This window comes from Thyridium curvatum, assembly GCF_004353045.1.
Source record: "Thyridium curvatum strain D216 chromosome Unknown NODE_12_length_601061_cov_81.036774, whole genome shotgun sequence".
NCBI lineage: Eukaryota > Fungi > Ascomycota > Sordariomycetes > Thyridiales > Thyridiaceae > Thyridium > Thyridium curvatum.
Window position 1 is genome coordinate 1 of NW_022156767.1, and position 21,120 is coordinate 21,120.

Sequence of the window (21,120 nt, forward strand, 5' to 3'; positions counted from 1 at the left end):
GGAAACCAATTCGGTTCTACCCCCTGCTTGTCAATTCGGTTCTACCCCCTGTAATCATAGCGCCGTTTTATTTTGTATGGGGTTTCAATTCGGGTCTAAGAAGAACCGAATTACAGTTTGTTGTGAGAAGAACCGAATTACAGTTTGTTGTGAGAAGAACCGAATTACAGTTTGTTGTGAGAAGAACCGAATTACAGTTTGTTGTGAGGGTAGTTGCTCAAGAAACCTTCAACGTCCACAACGACTCTACCATTGATCTTTGGAAAGTGATTTTATATAGAGAAGGATCAGAAGTTTGGCCAAGACGACTTATAGCGCTAGATAGACTGTCATGCATCTGACAACCGCGTCGGCTGGACCTGCTCCCCGTGGTCCAACAAGGGCCTTCATATACCATTGTCGTGGCTATTGGCGGCTTCGAGGCCTTGGAGCTTTTCAGGCAGTATTGCTCATACTTTTGGCCCCGGACAATTGCAGAGTTCGTCAGCTGGTTGTTCTGCGGATAATAGTGCAGTGGATAGGCCGGCAATTTAGTGATGTTCATGATCCCAGAAAACGACGGAAAGTTGAACACTGTCTTGACATTGCCGAAATTCTGGCCGTTAAACCCTGTATGTGTCACCGTCAGGATCCAGGAGTGCACGCCATTGCTGACGGCCGTTTCATAGGACTTTGACACTGCACACCACTAAATCGCGGTGGTGGTCGCTGATGTATTCTGTATAACAACCTTGCATCCTGGGGGGGAAAGGCTCCAGAGACAGTCAAAATCGATGGTTCCATTACTTTGGAATGATGTTATTGTTGCAATAGTAGGCGACATGAATTGCGTCTCAGAATCGACGAGTAACTGGAACTCTCGTCGTGTCTCATCAGTTGTCGCTTCGCTCACCGCTCTGTGGATCTGCTCCCTGCAATAGTAGAGCTCCGCATATGGTTCTGGGACAATGATAGGCTTATGGTTGAGGCTGATACTCTCGATCCCCTGTGCCAGGCCACGGAACAATCGCCTTAGAGTGTCAGATTGAATTTCCAGCTGAAGTTTAGGCGTCTTCCTGTCGTCTAGATCATGTATACGTCTTAGAAGCAAGGAGTATTCTCCGAACCGTTTCTTGTTCTGCTGTGTTCGTTTGTATTGACTTCTGTCAATCCTGATGCGCTTAGAGTCGCGCATTTTCCTGGGCAAGTGCGGTCCTTTCAAGAGCATATTGGACCGTAGGGCCGAGGGCAGCTTCTTGATCGACGTTCCGCCGACTGTCAAGACCGCCGTTGCGGGCAGCCACATTTTTATCCGCGTCGAGAGCACCGACGGCCCCGCGCTGGTTGGCCTCAGGGCTAAAAACCGCGAGAAGTATAACAGTATCGATCCCCAAGACTTCAGGGAGTCTGGCACGGGATATATCTGTCGGGATCTGGTCGGCGCGGGCCAGTACCGCATCCCGCCAACGAGAGAAGAGAAAGAGCAATGGAAGGGTGAAGGGCGCAACTCGACCCGAACTCTGCCACTCTACGATATTTGTGCCAACGAGTTAGGTTGGCACCGTGTTCAGGGGATCTTTGTCGAGGATGCGTTGTTCTCATGAGCTCAAGGAAGTCTCTACCTAGGTATCTAAGCTATCTACTTAGGTAATTACGCGAGGGTGACCTCACTAGGCTAAGGACATTGAAGTATGCATCGGGGGGCGCGACCCTGGTTTTTCATGGTCAGCCTGGGGCGTGCGATCTCGATCTTATATGTTCGGCTTTGGGGGCACGCGACGACCTCAACTTTTATGGCGCGCGTTCGACCGGCGCATGAGTCAATTCTTGACGGCTAGCTTGGAGGGCGCGACCTCAAACTTCTATGACATTATACATAGCGGTGTTCGCAGGCAGTTCACAAACCGGCGGCCCGGCATGCAATTCCGCCCCGCCCAGGAGAATGACAATCCTGAATTCCCATCGTGAATTGTTTTCTATTGTGATATTGTCGAGCTAGCCAGTTCCTTTGGAGCCCTATTCTATGTATTCAAAACTCTGGTGGCTTGGACATTTATATGTTTTCCGAGTGCTGCGCTGCGTGCTTTTCCTCATCATGGATGTGCTGGATTCGTGACGCCAAAGCAAGCCCGTTTTGTGGCATCTTCTTCTCGACTTTGACAGGATCGAAGATGTTTGCGGATTGAATAAAGATGTCGTCAATCTCCTCCAGAGTGCGGCCCTTCGTCTCGGGGTAGAAGAAGTACAGCATCACAAAGGTGAAGAGGGTGATGCATGCAAACACAATGTAGTACTTGTAGCCGATGCTGTCCATCGCGTGGGGAGAGACCTCGGCGACGAGGAAGTTGAAGAGCCAGTTGGTGCAGGCGCTGATGGCGGTTACCTGGTGGCGAATGTTGAGAGGCGAGATCTCGGCCGCGTACATGAACGGCACGAGGAAGAGGCCCACGGGGAAGAAGAACATGGCCACAAAGTAGAAGAAAATGGCAGCCTCACCCGCAGCCTTGTTGGACAGGTCAGACATGAGTCCGGCCAGGGACGTCTGGGCTACGCACATGCCGAGGGCACCGGCCATGAGCAGCTTCCTTCGGCCGAATCTGTCGATGAGTAGGACCGCGATACCGGCACATATGAACTGCCAGATCTGGATGCAACCTGAAAAGATTCGAGCGTTTGTGGGCGAGTAGTTGAGTTGATCTTCAAAGATGGTTGTCGAGTAGAAAGTGACGACGTTGATGCCCGACATCTGGGCCAAAAGGGCGATGCCGACCGCAAGCACGGCGCGGTGAAATTGACGTTCGGGGCCCATGGAGAAGACAGAAGCTGCGGCTTGGCGCTGCTCCTCGAGGAATGCGTCGCGAATGAGTGAGAGCTCCTCGTTGACAACCTCGTCGTCTTCTGGCATGCCCTCGAGAGCGGCCATGACCTTCTTGGCGTCTTCGAACCGATCCTGCTTGATGAGCCAACGGGGCGACTCGGGCAGGAACATGACGAGAGAAGTGATTATAAGGGCGAAGAGGGCTTGGAACGCGATGGGGAAGCGAAAGTTGACCTCGTTGTTCTTGACAAAGTATAGGCCGAACTCAATCCACGAAGCGAGAGCAACGCCGCCGATGGCGAAGAAACCCTGTAGCAGCACGCGGCGACCGCGTTCCTGGGCGTTGGAACACTCCGACACCCACATAGGAACGGTGGCAGTGAAGGCGCCGACTCCGAGACCTAAAGGGAAAAGATGGCGGCGGGGGTTAGCGATTTATTTCCAAACATTGATGGAATGAGCGCTTCTGTGTTGACACACCTGTGATGACCCTAGATGCGATCAGCTGTCCCAGGGAGAAAGAGCTACTCTGTATGGTCACACCGATGAGGACAATACATCCGGCGATGAAGATGGTGCGACGGCGACCGAGGACGTCGCCGACAAAGGCGCAGGCCAAGGCTCCGATGGCACAACCGACTTCGTAGATTGCGACAGCGGTACCTAGGTGAAGTGGCCCGCCATATCAGCGGTCCGTCTCTTTGGCTTTCTCGTGGCCAAGACCTATGTCCTTGGGGGACTAGGAACGCCGCTCAGTAGGCCATAGACTCACCTTCCACGTTGGCATTCTTCTTCAGCTCTGGGAATCGCTCATTGAAGGTATCCAGCGTCAACAAGCCGTTCATAACGGCTTGGTCGTATCCCTGTAGCGCGAACGCGGTGGCAGCGACCAGACTCATTGTAATGCTGAGGGACTTGCCCCGCAGGCCCAAATACGATGTCGGCGACATGGCTGGAGCAAGGAGAGCAGTGGGGATGCAAGATACCTGGGAAATAACGGCAGATATGAGAAGTGTTCCCAGATGGTAAACACAAACCGGAGACTAGATGTTCTCTGAGTTGAGCGCACTTCTCTCGCCACTTTAGTTCACGAACAGGAAGTGGAGGTAAGAACACAGGAACTTGTAAGAAGAGAAAGGAATAACACGACTATTTGAATTTTTCCCCTCTACTGCAGATGGGCAGTGGAGTTGGCCTGGTCAAGAATATTTCATCCTAAGAGATCCAGTGTTAATCTGTGGGGAGGGGATAGAGCGAGATGGAGAGCGAGGGGTGGCCACATCCATGCGCCAACAAACCTTGTCATTGCACGAAAAGAGGATCTGACTTCCGGCATTTGTGCTTCTTCTCTCTGGTCCGGAGTTCTCCGCGCCCTGTCCCCCCCTCTCCGCATCTACAGGTCTAGTGGCGAGCGAGCAGGAAGGAGCCTGGAGAATCGTCCGGGATGCGCGTATGATTGGTGGTTCATTCTGTCATCTGGCAGTCAACCCACAATGTCTCCATACCAGCGAGTCCCCCAGCCGAAGCGGACTCAAGATGTGGAGAGCTTCAAGAGGGCCGCGGAGATTGTTGCGTGACAATATCTATCTGAGCTTTTTCTAGCTTGCTTTACGCGCGTCAGCTCCGCGCGTGAGCTGGATGTACAGGCGGTCCGGATGCTCTGCATGTGCCTCTCCATCTTGACGGTCGACCCACGCCTCGGTCACCTTCCGAACCTTGCTTATTGAGCTAGAAGTCGAATGATTGACGCAGGGGATTTTGTGTGGGAGGCAATGTGACCTTTCGTCAGAAACATGATTCCTCAAGGACCATTAGCGACAAACTCACAAAAACCACTCTCCGCCATGAGGGATAGCTTAGCGTGACACGCTGCCGCGTCTCCGTGGCCGTTGTCGTCTTTCCAGATTATTCCCTCAGGGAGTTGAAACAAGCCTTCTTAGGCTGCGAACCCCTGCACGGTGCCCCGCATAGGGTCATAGTCGGTAGAAAAGGCCGAAGTAGTTCCGAACCTTTCCAGGGCAATTCTGTGTTCCCTATGCACAAGTAGTTCAATGCATATTAATAGAATTGAAGGGAAAACCCGCACTAGAATGAGAGCTTTGGTGGGCTGCTTTGCTGATAGTATGACACTATCCGTCCTGACCAGTGACCTGACCCCAGGACGCTGTTTCTCCATACATAATAGCATCTCGATTTCCTCTTATCCTCCTCCTCCCTAGTCACTTTCCTCTACTACTTCAAGTCACTCTACTGAAGGCAAGTGGCATATCATCAAGTCTTTTAGCCCTCACTCATGTACACTCTTGCTTCCATGCTAAAAACACGCATCAAGTCCTTCTGCTTGGCCTATGACATGACTCCACCCTGTTGAGCCTGAATAGTGGAAGTGATTAGTCACTTCTCTGAGATGGCGCCTTTCTCGTCGCCCCAGTGATGGAGCTCTTTTGCAACAATCTGATCCGTTTTCGGGTCTAGATCATCACAAAAGCAGACCGAAATCAGCCCCAAGGCGCAAAAGGCGATGCTCGTTAGGAAACAAGTCTTGTAAGCCTGCGCACTCGCAGTTTGGTATGCATCAGTACCGACTGCCAAGATGGTTGGAGTAAGCCCGGGAACCTTGTCTGCCGGCAGCATTCCTTGGAAGAACTGTAACAAGGCCGGGAGGGAAGCCGGCGGTAGCCCTGCCTGTATGACAGCAGCAGGGACCAGGGCGGGGATTGTCGTTTTCAGGCGATTGGCAAGGATCGTGCTGTAGATCGTTGTCGCCAGTGCTCCTCCAAAAGAACGAGCCGAGCCCGAGAACCCGACCGCCGCGCCGATGTCGTTCTGGTCGTCAATGGCAATGCCGGCAAGAGTCTGGACTATGCTTTCGACAACTCCTAGGAAGAAACAGCCGAGGGCCATGAGTGTGATTGTTGTTCCCATGTTGTGCTGCGTGCCGACAGCAACGGCGCCGGCCAGTGCCGTGCCAATCACCATGCACCCAATCATGAAGTACCGTAGACGACGGATGAAAGAACCGACCAGCAAGCCGACTAGGTCTCCAAAGGCGAATAGTCCAGAGGCCGCCAGGTTCATCCAGCCATTTGTGGACGGGGAAGAAGGATAGAGAGTAGCTGCCATTGTCGGCCATATGATGCTGAGCAAATCTTACGTGAGCCGAGGCGCCTGGCGGAGATACGGAGTAGAGGGAAGAGAGATTCTTTACCTAAAGCCGTAGTAGCCCATTGCAACAACTCCGATGGCGAAGACGGAGGCGTTGTATGCGCGCTTGCGAAACAGTCTCATTGGGATGTATGGCTCTTTGGGCTGGAAGACAATTTCATAGATGACAAATGCGATCATCGAGACGCCTCCAATGGTGATGGTGCATATGACGTGGGCACTCTTCCATTCTATTGTGGTGAAGTTAGGGACACTGAGCCTGACAACACTGCAACGGCCAAGCACCAAACGTCGAGCTCACATACCGTATAGCTGACCTCCCCAGCTTAGTCCAAGCATCACTAGGGTCAGACCGGCTGAGAAGAGTACAAAGCCGATATAGTCAAAGCCTAGGATTAGGCTCTTCGCGGACTGATCGTGATGGAGCATATGAAACGTCGGCGGGTGATAAAAGGCAAACCAACATAGGCAACAAATGCCATTGAGGATGATCATGATATAGTAGATCCATCTCCAGCCCAGGTTCTGAACGATGACGGTGCAGATCTTGGCGCCGAATATGTTGAACGGGGTTCCCAGCATGTAAACCGCACCGTTGGCGATGAAGCGCCAGCGTATCGGTACCAGCTCCCCGGTCACAAAGACGAAGGAGGCTTGTGAGGCCGTTGCTAAGTAGTATCAAGTCAGTGGGGAAAGATCTTAAGTCTGACATGGTCCAACCAGAAGAAAAGAAAGAAGGGATGGGGAGAGGAGGTCGAGATGTTTTGGAGACCCGCCTCCCACTACTTCTTGCATGCATAGAAGTCGTGTCTTACATACCAGCGCCAATCATGGTCATCCCACCAATCATTGTAGGCACGCTCTGGGCTCTTGAGCACACGATGTTTCCAATGACGGCTAGGAATGACCCTCCAACAAAGAACCATCGGCGGCCAAATATATCGGTCAGACGGCCAACCATCAGACTTCCAATGCCGAGCATGAGGATGTAGACGATAGCAACCCAGGTGATGTTTGCACTGGGGCCAATCTCGGCATTGATGACACCCAGGACAGGCGCTGTCATGGCGAATACGCCAGCTCCGCACGTGAGGCCTAGTGCAACAGCCTTGATCATTGTTCAGCAAGTCTCACCGTGGCGAGACGATCGACCTCGTCTGGGGTTTACTTACAAAGAAGGTTCCTAGGATCAGCGGACTGTAGTAGTAGCCCTTAGGCAACTGGGCAGCATTGATCGGGTCAATTCCATGGTCGAGATGCTTCTCGGCGGAAGGCGCAAAACCATCACCATCAACCTTGCTGGAGAGAACCCCTCCCTCGCTATGTTCTGCCGTCTCCGTATCGCCTTTGGCATTGTAGACAGGATCCATATTGCTGTCGTAGGGGAAAGAGGATGGGGTGAATATCGGAATGCACAGCACACACGGGTTGAGCACATTTCACCCAAACCTATATGTCAATTACCATCCTGTCGGGGTATAGATATATATACTCATCAAATACCTACCACGGTGAACATCCTTCCCCATCTTTCCCCACGTTTCCCCTTGGGCAAGCCCCAGCCCTGCAGGCAGTAGCCTTGTCGGAATGCTCGGGTTGTCTGCGAGTCGTGATTGGTCCGTGTGTTAGCGTTGATAGAGACTAACACACAACAGTGGAGCTAAGCATTTGAGAGAGATGCGCGCGATACTAAACTTCGGGCCGGATTCTCAGAGTCCTGTCTAGAGCTGCCCGGCGTCAGCGGTATATTCGGCATCGATTTCGGGCCGGCAAAACACTTTTGGTGTTGACCGCCTGTTCACCAGCAGCCTGGAAAAGGTTACACTTAATCGAAGCCCAGGAGTGTGGTCCGCGCCACCAGGGAGGCCTTCGATCATGCAAAACTAAAACTCAGCTGAGCGCTACAGGCTATTTCAAGACCTGCTTTTGGGTGTTGTCGCGCATGCAAATATATCTAGATTCTCACGCTCTCATCCCCTTCCCTCCGAACTGGCCATTGATCGCATGATGCGCCTGTAATGTGTCAATCAGTATTGCTAGCGGCGACAAAGCGGCCGACCGCCACAGCTTACGGGCTTGTTCTCAAGATCTCTATACGTCTTGTCATCACCGCTTTCGCCTGGAGCAAAACATGCCGATATGAATCTTGCGAGACATCGTGTCGTATTGTGCAACCAGGAACTGCAGAAGTCTCCGAGGCGGGGGCGGGATCTGGATCAAGTCCACAAGCTGCGTATGTCAGATTGCCATTGCATGGGTGGACCTGATCCTCACATATGGTTCTCATGCGGTGTCCTAGAAGGGCTTAACGCTAGGCACTAATTGTACTCTGAGATGAGAGATTGAGCTAAAGAGGTCATTCGCATTAATTTCAAGACGAAGTCGAGACTGGGCGCGCTCCATGTACCGAAGTGTGACTTGCAGACGGCCGGCACTTTTGGTGGTGCCGATCATTATATGTAGATCCGGCGACAAATAGTGCAAGGATCTATGGAGCAATCCGCCGAGGAAGGTTCGGAGGGCGTTTCCCCAAGGCGATCGTCATGGAGAAGGAACGACATACCATACTAGAACCATACTAGAGAGGGTATGTAGGAAGTGCGCTGGTGTTAAATTCGTTCCGAGTTTCGGTGAAAGTCACCTGGCCGAAACGCTTGATTGCCGCATTCCCCAAACAAGTGATGCGTTGCGTTAAGTCTTCATCAATAGAGCACCGTGCCAATAACCTACTTTTAGCTTTCATCTATATCCCTTGAGAGAAATATACCACTTCTCAAAAGAAAATCAGAGGCCACCCAATGAGGGTAAGGGGCATGGCTCTGGTCGCTTCACACTCTCTGATCTTGACATACAATGTGCTTCGTGACATGAAGCTGCCATCAGCATTCTGTGCAGAACCCCATGTCTCACAAAACGGTGGCAGTATCTATGGTGCCATTGAGTGGTAATAAGTCTACTCGGAGATATGTGCTTGAGCTTGCCGTGGAGTGGGTCACCTCGGGATAGCCATGAGAGCGTCACGACAAGCTCCCACAAGCGCGGGTGGAAGCTTGGACTCTCACCTTGGCTGATCCTGCTGTGGGTTTGTGGAGGAGCAGTGTGTAACCCTATTGGTCGATATCTCCGAACAGCCGGTTACTTCCCATGGGTTTGATCTTGTCTCATTCCCTCTCCTGAAGCTTGGTCCACGATTATTGAGATGGAATGGTTGAATCAATCTAGGCAATCCGGCCGAGAGACTTACCAATTTCTCCTTGTGCACCCCATATCAGGCGGGGATTGTTCACAGTGCCTTAGATCAAAATGACTTCTTGTATAGTTCAACTGCTCCTTCGATCATGGAAACTGATCAGTCGCCTACAACCCAATTGCCAACCATCTATCCACACAAAAGATACAAAATACCCCTAGCGTAGTATGAAGCGCAGGTCAATTAGTTGAAGGGCTTGTAAGGAGTACCGTCGATCTTTCCGATCTTTCCTCATGTCAAAGACTCTACCAAGGAGATAATCCCTTCTCGGAACAGACCACAGGAAACTAATTATATCCGGCAGTGCATTGATCTCCCAGCCTTGATAACAATAAACCGATGTTGATTTCGACGAGACTCTCGCTTCACTAAGAACAGCACTGCAAGTGCAAGAGTACAAGCTGCCTTGGAGGTCCTCATTCGAGCCAGGTCGTCAACTCATACATTAGGACCAATAATGGGAGCAACAGCGTAGCGATGCAGATTCCGCACAGAAATCTGCAGCCGGACGTAACCGAGCCTACCCAGGTCTCACATGACATCTCGAGATCCGTCATCCAGTCTACCCATTGCAATATACTCCTCCGCCATGTCCGCAAAGTATAGTAAAAGTCACCCAGCAAAACCCATCCAACACGTACGCCCGAGTCCGTACGGGCCATGTGTGCCGCCCTCCCGTCATACCGATAGTAGTTCTGACAGCCCGGCGTCCAGCACCAGAGCACCCCGTAGGATTCGGAATCGTCTGTTAGGCAGTAAGACCCGGGGTCGAGAGCTTCGTGCCACGCCCGGCTGACTGCAGCTCCAGAACCGTGGCCGACGTCGATGGCACTCGAGTAGCTAATAACTATGCACTGCTTGTCGCTAATGCATCCACTCAGAGATATCTGGGTGGTTCGGGTATCAAGACAGTATCGCGTGTGAGACATCTGCTTCGTGGTGTGTTGCTCAGCGGCAATCCACCTCCGTGAGCCCTCCACCAAGCCGTCGCCGCTCATCGCCTGCATCGAGGGGCCGAGGTGTCCTCCAGGACTGCCACGGCATCTGACGTCAAAGTGTGCTCCTCCTGGGCTGAGATACCATCCCGATGGTAGTTGATCCATGCCTGGTAATGATAGGCAGCGGCAACGATTAGGGTCGAAACATCTCATCTCTAATAGCCGACCTGGTGCCCGCTCAGGGGCGATAAACTCGGCTGCACCTTGCCTGAGCTTCTCCAACGCACTGCGGACCTCATCTGCCGTGACCTGACCATCTTGCCGGCCGTCTGGAGTCCCCACACTCAGGTGCCCTAGCCACTTCCGTTCGAGTATGACAGGACTCGTTAGAGTTGCTGCCACCAAGTACGCCGTCGGCCGCAGGTCTGCAGGGTCGATGGAATTGCCGTTATATTGATGTCGCGGTAGATGGCTCTCATCGTCACAGGTAACCAACCGCCACCGATAGAGCTTGAGCTTCTTGAGCCTCTCAAACCCGTTGTTGATCTGGTCCCAAGATATTGTTTGGTGCTCACACAAGCGAACACCAACGCCCTCTGTCCGCGCAACGCAACTTCTCCGACGACGCGGATAGAGACCGAACCAGCCAGGCCTCTCGCTCGGCATAAACATCCACCGAGGGTGATTAACCTTGCACCCGCTACAGTACGCCTTCCAACCCAGCCAGCCCGCGCGCGCCATCCACCCCGGCGCCGCCCTCGACGCGCTGCATGTCCCACAGCACCCCACGCTCCGGTCCCTGGCCAGCAGCTCTTTCAATACCGGTTCATCCGCCTTCGAGTCAGCCCAGATCGTGATCCACGGCGTATAGTGCCGATACTCGTCATCTTGCCGATGACCACCGCGGAACTCGGCCGAGCTGCACAGGCGGAGAAACAGCCTGCTCGCACGGCGCAGGCACGCTAGTTCGCAGAACCCTAGGTCATTCATGATGCGCAGGATGAGTTCCTCGGGGAGACGGCAGAGAGGACTGCAGGTCAAGTTGTGGAAGCCTGCTCGCACGAGGGGGTCCATGGCCGCGACTTTGGGGCTGTCAAGACAGGGGCATGGCTTGTGAGGCGCAAAGATGAGTCCTGTCCATGGTGTGGGCTGTGCTTTGCTAGATATCGGGGTCTCCACTCGAGGGTAGGATGCATGTGAGGATAGTGCCTTCCACCAGCACCGCAGCCCCGCTCCTAGGATTGCTCCGACAAACAGAAGGTACACTGCGAAGATGAGTATTTCTGAAGACATGTTCAGGACGGATGTTGTAAGGTTTGACTCTTTGTGCCCAGGATCGGATATGGAGTGCCGTATTAGGCTCCTACCCCTTGGCCGGTGAGTTAAATCGTCTGTATAAGCAAGTTTACGAGGCGGGATGCGCAAGATATTCAGCACTGGACACAACCAGGTTGCAGCAATGAACGGTTCTCAGCGATGAGCAATATGTACATTAACTTTCTCAATGTAAAAAGTAACTTAGCAGGATTCATATCTGGTGTCGACTTTATTGTGATTCATTTACTGCATCGGCTCGTAACTGAAACTCCGTCGATGCGACGAAGCTATATATCAGTTGCCATGTTGAATAAATCTATGAGTCAAGCGCCTCTAGCCTCAGCCCTGTCTAACGCGTGTATCTAACTTTCGTCGTGTCCATGCTCACGAGAGATCGGCGTCCTCACGCAGAATACTGTTCAGTTGATCCCTCAACTTGCACTTTTCCAACGAGAAGCTCGCAGCCAACTCATCCAACTCCTCCATAGTCTTGCCAGCAAACAGCTCCGCCATTTCCCAGCCGAGATACTCGCTAACCAGTGTCTCTCGCACCGCGCGCTCTACCTGTCTATCAAAGGTCCAGATCTTGGGGTACTTCTTCTTCAGCAGATGCGCCGGGATGGATTCCTTCAGCTTGGAAATGAGAGGCTGGTACACGGAACTGTCAATGGCGCTCTTGTCCGATACGCCCCAGAAGTCAACGCCGAGACGCTGCTTCTTCTCAACGAAAGGTCTGATGAGCTTCATGTATGGGCTCTCGGGGTCGAGATAGACCATCCCCTGGTACCCGATATCCTTGTAGAGCCAGATGCTCCAGGAGATGTCGTCAAACTCACGATAGATCTGAAGCTGCTCCTTCAGCAGTGCGAACCGCTTCTGGTTGGTTTGTTCGGCATTGGGATCCGTCCTCGGGTCTTGGTACACAGGACCCCACTCGCCGTTCCAGATCGGCACCCCGGCCTTCTGCATATACTCCACTTTCCTCTGGAGGCTCTCCCGGAGCTTCTTCTTCTGTTCGTCCGTGCCTTCGTACTGCTCCGGGAGTGGGAATCCGTAGAAGCTGTAGTCATGGCAGCTATAGACAGCATTGGCAAGGGGCTTGTCGACCGGAAACTGAGAAAAGTCCATGGCATAGGTATTGCCGTCCAAGAAGAGGATGTGGTCTGGGTCCTTGGCCCGGATGGCTTTGGCCGCGCGCTCGTACCAACCGATCAGACGCGTGTGCTTCGGGTCGGCAGGCTCATTCAGCGGGTTGTAGCCCGCGATAACGGGGTTTCCCGCGTATCTGGTCGCGATAGCTTCCCAGAGCTGTATGCCTCTGTCTTGAAAGTCTCTAAACTCCCAAAACAGCGCCTTGTTGATCCCAGAGTCCGAGTGCCAGTCCTGGTTCTGACCGCCGGGGGCAGTGTGTAAATCTAGGACCACGTAGATGTTAAACTTGGCACAGGCGTTGATGACGCGGTCGAGGAGATCAAACCCAGACTCCTTGATCACATCTGGGTTGTCGTCATCCATAAAGTGTCGATAGTTGAAAGGGACACGCAGGCAGTTCAGTCCTAGCGACGCAAACAGGGCAGCGTCTGACTCGGTGAAGAAATAATGGAGCAGACGATCAAAAAAGAACTGGGCCTTCTCTTCACCAAGGACCTCTGCCAACGCCGCCCGATGCTCATGCTCGTGGCCCGAGTAGCCCGTGATGAAGTTTTCCATATTTAACATGCCGCCTATGGCCGAGCCCTTGAGGACGATCCGCTTTCCTGCGGCATCGACAATCTGCGTGCCACTAACGCGTAACATGCTGCAGGGTGAATTCTGAGCATTTTTCAATGCTGGCGGCGCCTGGAATCGTGTGCTTGTGGTGGTGGTGGTAGTGGTTGACATGGTGAGCCCAGGAGTTTGCGTTGGATTAGTGAACGTGAACATCCGTTCAGGCATGACCAGCAAGAGCCATCCTGGCGACCAACTACTTTATACCGAGCATTTCAGGAGATATACATTTGTTGCACTGCCTAGTGCTCGCCTTGCCTCTCCACAAGTGTCGTCAACCCCCAGTATCCCTTAACTGCGATATTCCGCGGCAAGCAAGTTATGTGGGGATTGGCAATGCCCAAGAAAAGCTAACTAGACTAGCTCGGGTGCACTGCCGAGATCAATGTTCAAGGTGCAAGCCGCCATCGTCACAAGACCACCTGACCGGGTGGCCCTCGCTCATCAGAGGCTCTCTTTAGGCTATTCTGTTTTGTCATTTGCCCCGACTGCACCCCTGTTCAATTGAAAATAGCATACTGACTAAGAACAGAACGCACATCGTCAAAGTCGTGTGTTTCCCCACTCCAATGGTCCAACATTCCGGAGACGCTGGTCACCAAGTCCCTCCATCCTGCAGGCATGACCAGCGGGGGCGGCACAGCAGGCTTCCCAGCAGACAGAGACTCAATATGCCAAGCCGTGAGCACGAGGACTAACGCGCTTCTCGAGCAAGACCCTATCATGAAATACGTCCCGTGATGCCGATGCCTGAACCCGGGCTCGTTCGCTCTCAACCTCCACGCGTGATTGTCAAGTGCCTGTTGCGCATAGCCAAGAAAGTGGTCTAGCAGATGCAAGTCTAAGACGGGCGTGACCAAACGGGCGGCCAAGAAGGGCCAGTAGATGGATTCAAATGCATTGATAGCATGCCCTTCGAGTACGAACTGGCAAATATCGGTACCTGACGTGTTGTCGAGAGACAAAGACGGGGGGAGAGAGTTCATCCACTCCTGGATTTGAGCCTCATAAGTGGGTACTGCTGCCGCTGCAGCATGTAAAAAGGAGTCAAGGCTGGAATGGGTCCTCTGCAGGGTCCGTATCTCATCACTGATGCGTGCGACGAGGCGACGCAGAGAGATCTCTGCCAAGTAGAAGTACCATGCAGTCTGTTCCCTTTGCCTTCCCGAGCCGGCCAGATCTGCTTCAGAAGATGCGGCCGGAGGAGTTGGGAAGAATGCCGGGTACAACCCGGAGCCGTGATCCTTGCGGGAAAAGTCCGGAAGGGACAAGACGTTCTGCGCTTCTCGCTCCGACTTCCACGCTGACCAGTAAACAGCTTGGTGGAGAGTGTCGGAGTCCAAGGTCTGCGGCACCATTTCCAAGCCCGTACCAGTCCCCGGCTGAGATCGAAATGACAAGAACTCCATATCCTGGCAATGCGCCAAGGCCTGCAGGAAGAACCTCCATGCCTTTGGTATTTGGAATGTGCACATCATAAATACCCCAGATAGGAAGAGACATTGTGGCGCCAGAATGTCATCAGAGCACAGCACCATACCCAGACGCTTCTGTGCAGCTTGAAAGAAGCCCTGCGCCCTGTGATATGCCTCGCATGATGGCATGGTGTCAGGGCTTGGTCCAAAAGGGGTCGCGATCGAGCCCAGGGCGCAGACTAGGAGGAACAAGCACGAGTCCGCAGACCAGTCGACACCGTTGAGCGCGACTGACTGCACCAGCCGCCAGAGAATTCTCTCATCAAATATGGGGTTCTTGATGTGGACGTAGTTGAGGAAGTTCTCCACCAGATTCTGGGCCCGCCCGGGTTCCAGGTCCACAGTGCCCACAACTGAGATGGGCGATTGCGCAGACGGCCCTGGCCGACTCTGTTGGTGGTGAGAAGATTCTGGAGACGAGAATTCTAGGCTTTGGGGGGCAATACAGCGGAACTTGGGCCAGGAGAGGATTTGGCGCGTAGACACAGGCATGACCACGCTTGGGTCCAGGGGCTGGTCCGGTGCCTTTGTCACCCGCATTTCGGGGCTTGGTACACTGTCCGCATTGCATCCTGAGGCCGATCCCTGCAAGCTCAGTGCTGACTTGAAGACCTCTTCGAGATCGTCCAGACGTTCCAGTATCTTGAGGCTCGCCGGGTCAAAGCTCGACAGGTCGACTGGTGACTGGATGCAGGTTGCCCCGACCTTGAGGCAGAATGAACATGACGGCTTGCGATTGTCACACTTGGTTCGTCTTGCTCGGCAAGTTTGGCAAGCTTTGACGGCTCGTCGTCGGGGATAAGAAGCAGTGCCCCGAGGCGAGGGTCTTGGAAAGTGATCGGATGCATTCTGTGGGGTTGAATCTAGACCGATGTCCAACTCCATGTTTACCCCAAATTGTCTGACTGGAAATCGATCGAGAATATGGGGACAGTAATGACCAGGACGGGAATTGAGATGCTGTGGCAATTTGGTTTCATCGGGCAAAAAGGAGGAGAGCAAGGGAGGAGGTAGGAAGCGCGGAATGTCGCTCATATAACCACGAAGAGGAATCTAGTATTCGAGGCTAGCCCGAAGAAGGTCAAGCGGTGATGCATCCAAAATTTCACACGTTTTCGGCTCGCGGAATGTCGCACTTGAATTAACTAGCCCCATCCTTTCCTCATGCGACCTCCAGATTTACATTCTGGGGAAACAATGTTGGGTCACGCAATCCCACCTTGGATCGGCCGTCAGCGACTAGCACAATACTCTCCGTCCCATTCAGGGGCTCGCTCACCCGTGCGATGGAAGCGCCTCGGTTAGCGGGCGCCCGTTAGAGTCGAAGAAACGGAAACTGATCCAGTCACCGAGGGTATGGTGTGACTGGTTGTCGAACCTGGCTCGAGATATAAAGACGCCAAGTTTCCCAGCTCTCACGCCTATCCGAGTTGATGATCAGGCTCTTGAGTCCACAGTCTACACTCGGCAACTTACCCGGTTACAATTTTTGACTTCTGCCACCACGAGAATTCTTCAGTCTTTTTCCGTGACCACATCATGGACAAAGTCAACGCTGCCCATGTCCAGCATGCTGCCGAGTTAACGGCCTCGCATCCCTCTCCAAAAGAGGCTTTGGCTTCCGATGCCATCCAGCAAGAGCATGAGCTCACCTTAGCTAGTGTCTTCCAGAACCACAAAAAAATCATCTGGTGGTGCTTCTTCTGGGCTATGGCCGCTGTTGGCTGGTGAGTCAAGGCCTCTGGACTCAAGCCCCTATGTACCCCATAGGATGGAGACTAATTCGTGCCACTTCGCAGGGGCTTTGATGCACAGATCAACGGAGCGATGATATCGGTAGCAGAGTTTCGCAAAGACTTTGGATACGTCAAAGATGGCGAGGCCATCCTGCCGGCCTCTTGGCAGACTGCCTTCAACGTCGGGAGTACAGTGACAAGTTTGTTTGGTGGTTTCTTGGCTAGCTGGGTCGCCGACTCTGCCGGCAGGAAGACCGCCTTGTTCCTCGGCCTCGCCGTCGCCACTGGAGGTATCGCAGGTGAAGTAGCGAGCCACGACCGCGTGGCCTTTCTCTTCTCCAAACTCATCCTCGGTGCCGGTCTCGGCTTCTACCTCACGCTCGCACCTCTCATGGCTAGCGAGCTCGCCCCGGTCGCCCTCCGTGGCTTTGCCACAGCTGGTGTCAATCTTGGTATCGCCATAGGTCAGCTTCTGTCGAACGCGGTTGTCAAGGGCTTTGGCGAGCGCGGCGACCGCTGGGCTTATCGCGGCCCTTTTCTCACTCAGCTATTCTTCGTTGCTTTCCTTTTAATCTGCCTTCCCTTCTCTCCAGAAAGTCCCTGGTATCTAGTGAGGAGGGGAAAGCAAGACCAGGCGCTTGACGCTATTCGGAAGCTCTATGGCCCGGACTACGATGCTGAGAAGAGGCTCCTCAGCGTTCAGGCTACGGTCGAGGCAGAATCGCTGGACAGGTTGCACGAGGTGGGGTTCGTGGACTGCTTCAAGGGCACGAATAGGCTACGCAGCGGCATATCTACCGGTGTCTTCCTTTGCCAACATCTGGTAGGAATCATCTTCGTCCTCGGCTACTCGACCTACTTCTTCCAACTTGCTGGCCTCGACGTGTCGAAGTCGTTTGATCTTGGAGTGGGAGTTACGGCATGCGGTGTTGCCGGTAACATCTGCAGTTGGTTTGTCGTGGAGAGATACGGCCGGCGCATCATCTTTGTGTCAGGCATGGCTATGCTAACGGCGCTTCTTCTGCTTATTGGAATCATGGATGTGGTTCCCACCAGTGGCGCTGGGTGGGTGCAGGCAGGCGCTACAGTAGTGTACGCTTTTGTATACTTTTTGACCATCGGCGCCATGGCATTCGCGATCCTCGGTGAGGCCTCCAGCACCGTTCTGCGAGCCAAGACCATGTCTCTGGCCACGGCTACACAGTCGTTGTGCGGTCTTGTTATGAACTTCGCCATCCCGTACATGGTAAATCCGGACGAGGGAAACTTGAGGGGCAAGGTTGGCTTCGTCTTTGGTGGACTGGCGCTGATTGCGACTTTTGGCAGCTGGCTCTATGTACCCGAGCTCAAAGGCAAGACGTTTGATGAGATTGATCGGCTTTTCGAGGCTAGAGTTCCTCCCAGAAAGATGGGAGACTATCAGGAGCCCCTTGAGTAGGGAGGAATCATTGCGCCCGAAATACATACATAGTGTGTATCTCAGGCTATGATCCAAGAACGTCGCCATTTTTGAGCGAGCCGTAGCAGTTCATCCCTCGAGCCGCATTTCATCTGCAGCCTAGTCTGCTAGTCAGTTCTCGGGATCTAATACTGCGAGAACCATAACAATCAATTGGAACAATGAAGCTTCGCCAGCTCTCCGACCGTGGACCAAAAGGTTGACTAAGTGAACCGAGCGATATGAACTGAGAATTTACAGTTCCCAAAGCTCTATGTCAGGGGTAATTTGAATCGTAATTTATAAGCATTGCTAACGCTCGACCTCAAAGGCACCAAAGCACGGTGGTAAGAGCTTCACTGTGGGTTCGGAGCAGTTTTAGACGCCTTTTGGGAGTTGCGCTCCATCCACAGCCGTTTCTTCTCCGCCTCATTCTCCTTCCCTCTGTATGACCGGCCATTTAAATGCCTCAGGCCCAGAATCTTGCCATTGTCGGGGTAGTACAGCCAGGTAGCCCATCTATGCCAGGAGCCTTGCTTCATCTGCGATCTTGCCCGGTGGCCAATCGTATCTTCGATGAAGGCACCTCGTGGAATGGCAAGCCTTGTTGGGAAGATCCGTTCCAAGTAGTGACGAGTCGATGCAAGGTGAGGCTTGTCGTGCCAAAAGAACATGGGTGTCAATGAGACCGGTCTTTCAGGCTGAGAAGATGGAACAAAGTCCCGCTTTAGAGTCTTGGTCAAAGCCAGGAGTTCTGGGTGTTTGATGACATGGTCCGAAACAGCGTAAGACTGCATGCGTGGTGCCGATAAGCAAATATATTTGATGGGGACCTCCGAGTCGCATTCCGATGCCAGCATGATCTCCAACAGTGACTGCAACGGCAGTTCGTTTCTGAGTACCCAATCGTGCTGCTGCACCCAGACATACTCAGTCTCAACTAGCTTGAGGGCAGCATGAACTGCAAGGCCAAAACCAAGTCGTTCGTTGGGTTCGATAAATGAAACACGGCCATTCTTGGTTCTCGTGATGGTGTATTTGACATTGTTGGAAGGTATGAGTGGGTTGCCATACTTGACCTCATCAGTGGAAAGATGGAAGTCATCAAACGCTTCCCCAAAACCATGCATCCCGAGCATCAGGCGTTTGACTCTGTCTTTGTAGGTGCCGTAGAAGCTTGCCTGGTTTTCAGTAACGCGACCCTTTTTGAGTCGAGGTTTGTCCACGACTTGCTCATATGTATCCATCACCACGATGATGCGGCATCTTGCGAGCTCCGCGCAGTGCTGGCGGAAGCTATCGAGGACGTCGCAGATCAGCTCAGTTGAGGGTGCTGACGGAGTTGGAGAGGTTGTGAGCACGACTGTCACCCGGGCCTCTGGTGGAGGGGCTGGATCAGGCCCAGATTGAGCCAGCGTCATCGCATTTCTTCCGTGGCTCAATCGTCGACCGTGTCAAAGACAGGTAATGTACTGTCTGGGTTGTAGCGAAGCGGTTTTTTCTCTCAATCATTTGCAGTGCAATTCCTGGCCGGGACTTGGCGCTACGTCTGGAAAAGTTTTGATAAGATGCTTATCGCGTTATCCGTTGGTGGGGCATCATCAACATTGGTGAATAGGCACCCACCAATCACATGCATGGTCAAAAGAGTGAAAGGACGCCCTCATTTCGACGTATTTTGAGGAGCAACATCAGAGACTCGACGAGCCCAAGGGTGGATACATTGGTGAGACAGGAACTCAGGAAGCCGATGTCTGAAATAATCTGTATCCAGTACCATCTAACTCGATAGCCGTACTGCACATTGCCCAAATGCTGTGTTCTGATACATTTTGCTTATCACATATGACATGAACCTGTGGTCTAGGATAATATGGGCTGGACTTCCTTCTGATATTGCCAGTAACAAATTCTTGCATATTCAATAGGTTTCATAATTTTAAACTGGATACATCTTAGACCGCACATCTTGAGCCGAGGCAATGGCAGGAATACATATTTTCTTCATGCTAGTGACGTTGAGCGAATCGATGCCGTCGCTGAGAAGGGGGAGGGGGTGCCTACAAAATTATCTCTTCCTTTGGGGCGTGGGTTTGTATCCTAAACCCAGTCTCAGTCTTGATTGCCCCTTCGCACGGCCATGAGGTTGGCTGCAGTGCACGGAGAGAAGTCCGAGGGACAGGATGGGCACAACAGCATGACCAAGATCAATCAACTACATAAGCTTACCTTTGCCAGGTAATATCAGGGGACTGTTGACGTAGCCAGCACTTCGCTCTCTACACATCTGTTATTGTTCTGAGACCTCCACAAGAAAGGCGCCGTAGTGCTAGAGTCAGCCGTCATCCGTAACGGATGTGATAATCCATATGCGGAAACGAAAAATGCGATGCGGACACTTTTAATATCATGCCTCGTCTAATTTACTTATGAGTGCATCATACAACAAAAATTGATTACAGGAGATCTGTTCCTTACTGTGTACGATAGATTCAAGTGAAAGTACAATATCTTTCCTAATCCTCTTACATCATGAATTGACAAAACATTCGACATCCACTATTTCAACATGTCTGATACACTGTCGGTGGAAAGTATAAGATGCATCAATGTCTTTCGGTCCGCCTCTCCCGCCCACAAGCATGCCCGGATAGTTGCTGTCACAATTCAACTTGTTAATGGATCGTTGATCAATCAATATCCACCACCTGCTTCCAGCTGCTTGAAGTTCCATGCCTAAACCCCGTCTTTAGCGACACTAACACGCAAAGTCTTTCTGAGATTGTCCCATATAGCTGTCTTTCCCTGTAGATCAGGTTGCTCCGGCCTAGTGTCCTCTAGAAGGGTAATGTCATCGTAGAGGCCTCGTCTCTCCTTGGCATCAGTGACGTAGCCCTGAGAAACCGACAACTGCGGGACGGTTCACAAATGTACGAGGCCGATCGAGCTAGGTACTTGAGCCCAAACCCAGGTCTTGCCGCCCTCTCTCGTGAATTTCACGGCCGACATATCATCGTTCCCGGTCCAACGAAAGCCAGGTTTGGTACAGCAATAGAGCACAGGAAGAAGCCATGTCCCATCTTCCAACACAACCCCCAGTTGTCTCACATCGCTCCGCGATTATCGGGAAGTAGGAAGAATGGAGCTGCCCATGTCTGGCCATTGTCGCTAGAGGTCCGAGCTATCATCTCACACTGGCCCTGGTCGCCGAATTTTTGAGCAGTGTAGAACGCCATA

At 52.7% G+C, this 21,120-nt stretch overlaps 8 protein-coding genes across 8 annotated transcripts; 2 read left to right on the forward strand and 6 right to left on the reverse strand.

Annotated features, from left to right (window-relative positions):
* Positions 1 to 1,154: 1,154 nt before the first annotated feature.
* E0L32_002796 (uncharacterized protein) lies at positions 1,155 to 1,583 on the forward strand (the record flags this gene model as incomplete). The annotated part of the gene is made up of 1 exon (XM_031137025.1): positions 1,155 to 1,583. One exon carries the CDS (start codon positions 1,155 to 1,157, stop codon positions 1,581 to 1,583), a length of 429 nt encoding a protein of 142 aa, XP_030999406.1.
* Positions 1,584 to 2,032: 449 nt separating this feature from the next.
* E0L32_002797 (uncharacterized protein) lies at positions 2,033 to 3,747 on the reverse strand (the record flags this gene model as incomplete). Its single annotated transcript, XM_031137026.1, has 3 exons — positions 2,033 to 3,198; positions 3,278 to 3,460; positions 3,570 to 3,747. 3 exons carry the CDS (start codon positions 3,745 to 3,747, stop codon positions 2,033 to 2,035), a joined length of 1,527 nt encoding a protein of 508 aa, XP_030999407.1.
* A 1,444-nt stretch (positions 3,748 to 5,191) lies between these two features.
* On the reverse strand, positions 5,192 to 7,332 carry E0L32_002798 (uncharacterized protein; the record flags this gene model as incomplete). The annotated part of the gene is made up of 5 exons (XM_031137027.1): positions 5,192 to 5,936; positions 6,006 to 6,192; positions 6,268 to 6,630; positions 6,782 to 7,070; positions 7,135 to 7,332. The coding sequence occupies 5 exons, from the start codon at positions 7,330 to 7,332 to the stop codon at positions 5,192 to 5,194; spliced, it is 1,782 nt and encodes a 593-aa protein (XP_030999408.1).
* Positions 7,333 to 9,743: 2,411 nt separating this feature from the next.
* Positions 9,744 to 11,443, reverse strand: E0L32_002799 (uncharacterized protein; the record flags this gene model as incomplete). The annotated part of the gene is made up of 3 exons (XM_031137028.1): positions 9,744 to 9,794; positions 9,854 to 10,696; positions 10,973 to 11,443. The coding sequence occupies 3 exons, from the start codon at positions 11,441 to 11,443 to the stop codon at positions 9,744 to 9,746; spliced, it is 1,365 nt and encodes a 454-aa protein (XP_030999409.1).
* A 408-nt stretch (positions 11,444 to 11,851) lies between these two features.
* Positions 11,852 to 13,348, reverse strand: E0L32_002800 (uncharacterized protein; the record flags this gene model as incomplete). Its single annotated transcript, XM_031137030.1, has 1 exon — positions 11,852 to 13,348. One exon carries the CDS (start codon positions 13,346 to 13,348, stop codon positions 11,852 to 11,854), a length of 1,497 nt encoding a protein of 498 aa, XP_030999410.1.
* A 386-nt stretch (positions 13,349 to 13,734) lies between these two features.
* Positions 13,735 to 15,594, reverse strand: E0L32_002801 (uncharacterized protein; the record flags this gene model as incomplete). Its single annotated transcript, XM_031137031.1, has 1 exon — positions 13,735 to 15,594. One exon carries the CDS (start codon positions 15,592 to 15,594, stop codon positions 13,735 to 13,737), a length of 1,860 nt encoding a protein of 619 aa, XP_030999411.1.
* A 654-nt stretch (positions 15,595 to 16,248) lies between these two features.
* On the forward strand, positions 16,249 to 17,883 carry E0L32_002802 (uncharacterized protein; the record flags this gene model as incomplete). Its single annotated transcript, XM_031137032.1, has 2 exons — positions 16,249 to 16,436; positions 16,509 to 17,883. The coding sequence occupies 2 exons, from the start codon at positions 16,249 to 16,251 to the stop codon at positions 17,881 to 17,883; spliced, it is 1,563 nt and encodes a 520-aa protein (XP_030999412.1).
* A 356-nt stretch (positions 17,884 to 18,239) lies between these two features.
* Positions 18,240 to 19,304, reverse strand: E0L32_002803 (uncharacterized protein; the record flags this gene model as incomplete). The annotated part of the gene is made up of 1 exon (XM_031137033.1): positions 18,240 to 19,304. The coding sequence occupies one exon, from the start codon at positions 19,302 to 19,304 to the stop codon at positions 18,240 to 18,242; it is 1,065 nt and encodes a 354-aa protein (XP_030999413.1).
* Positions 19,305 to 21,120: the final 1,816 nt, after the last annotated feature.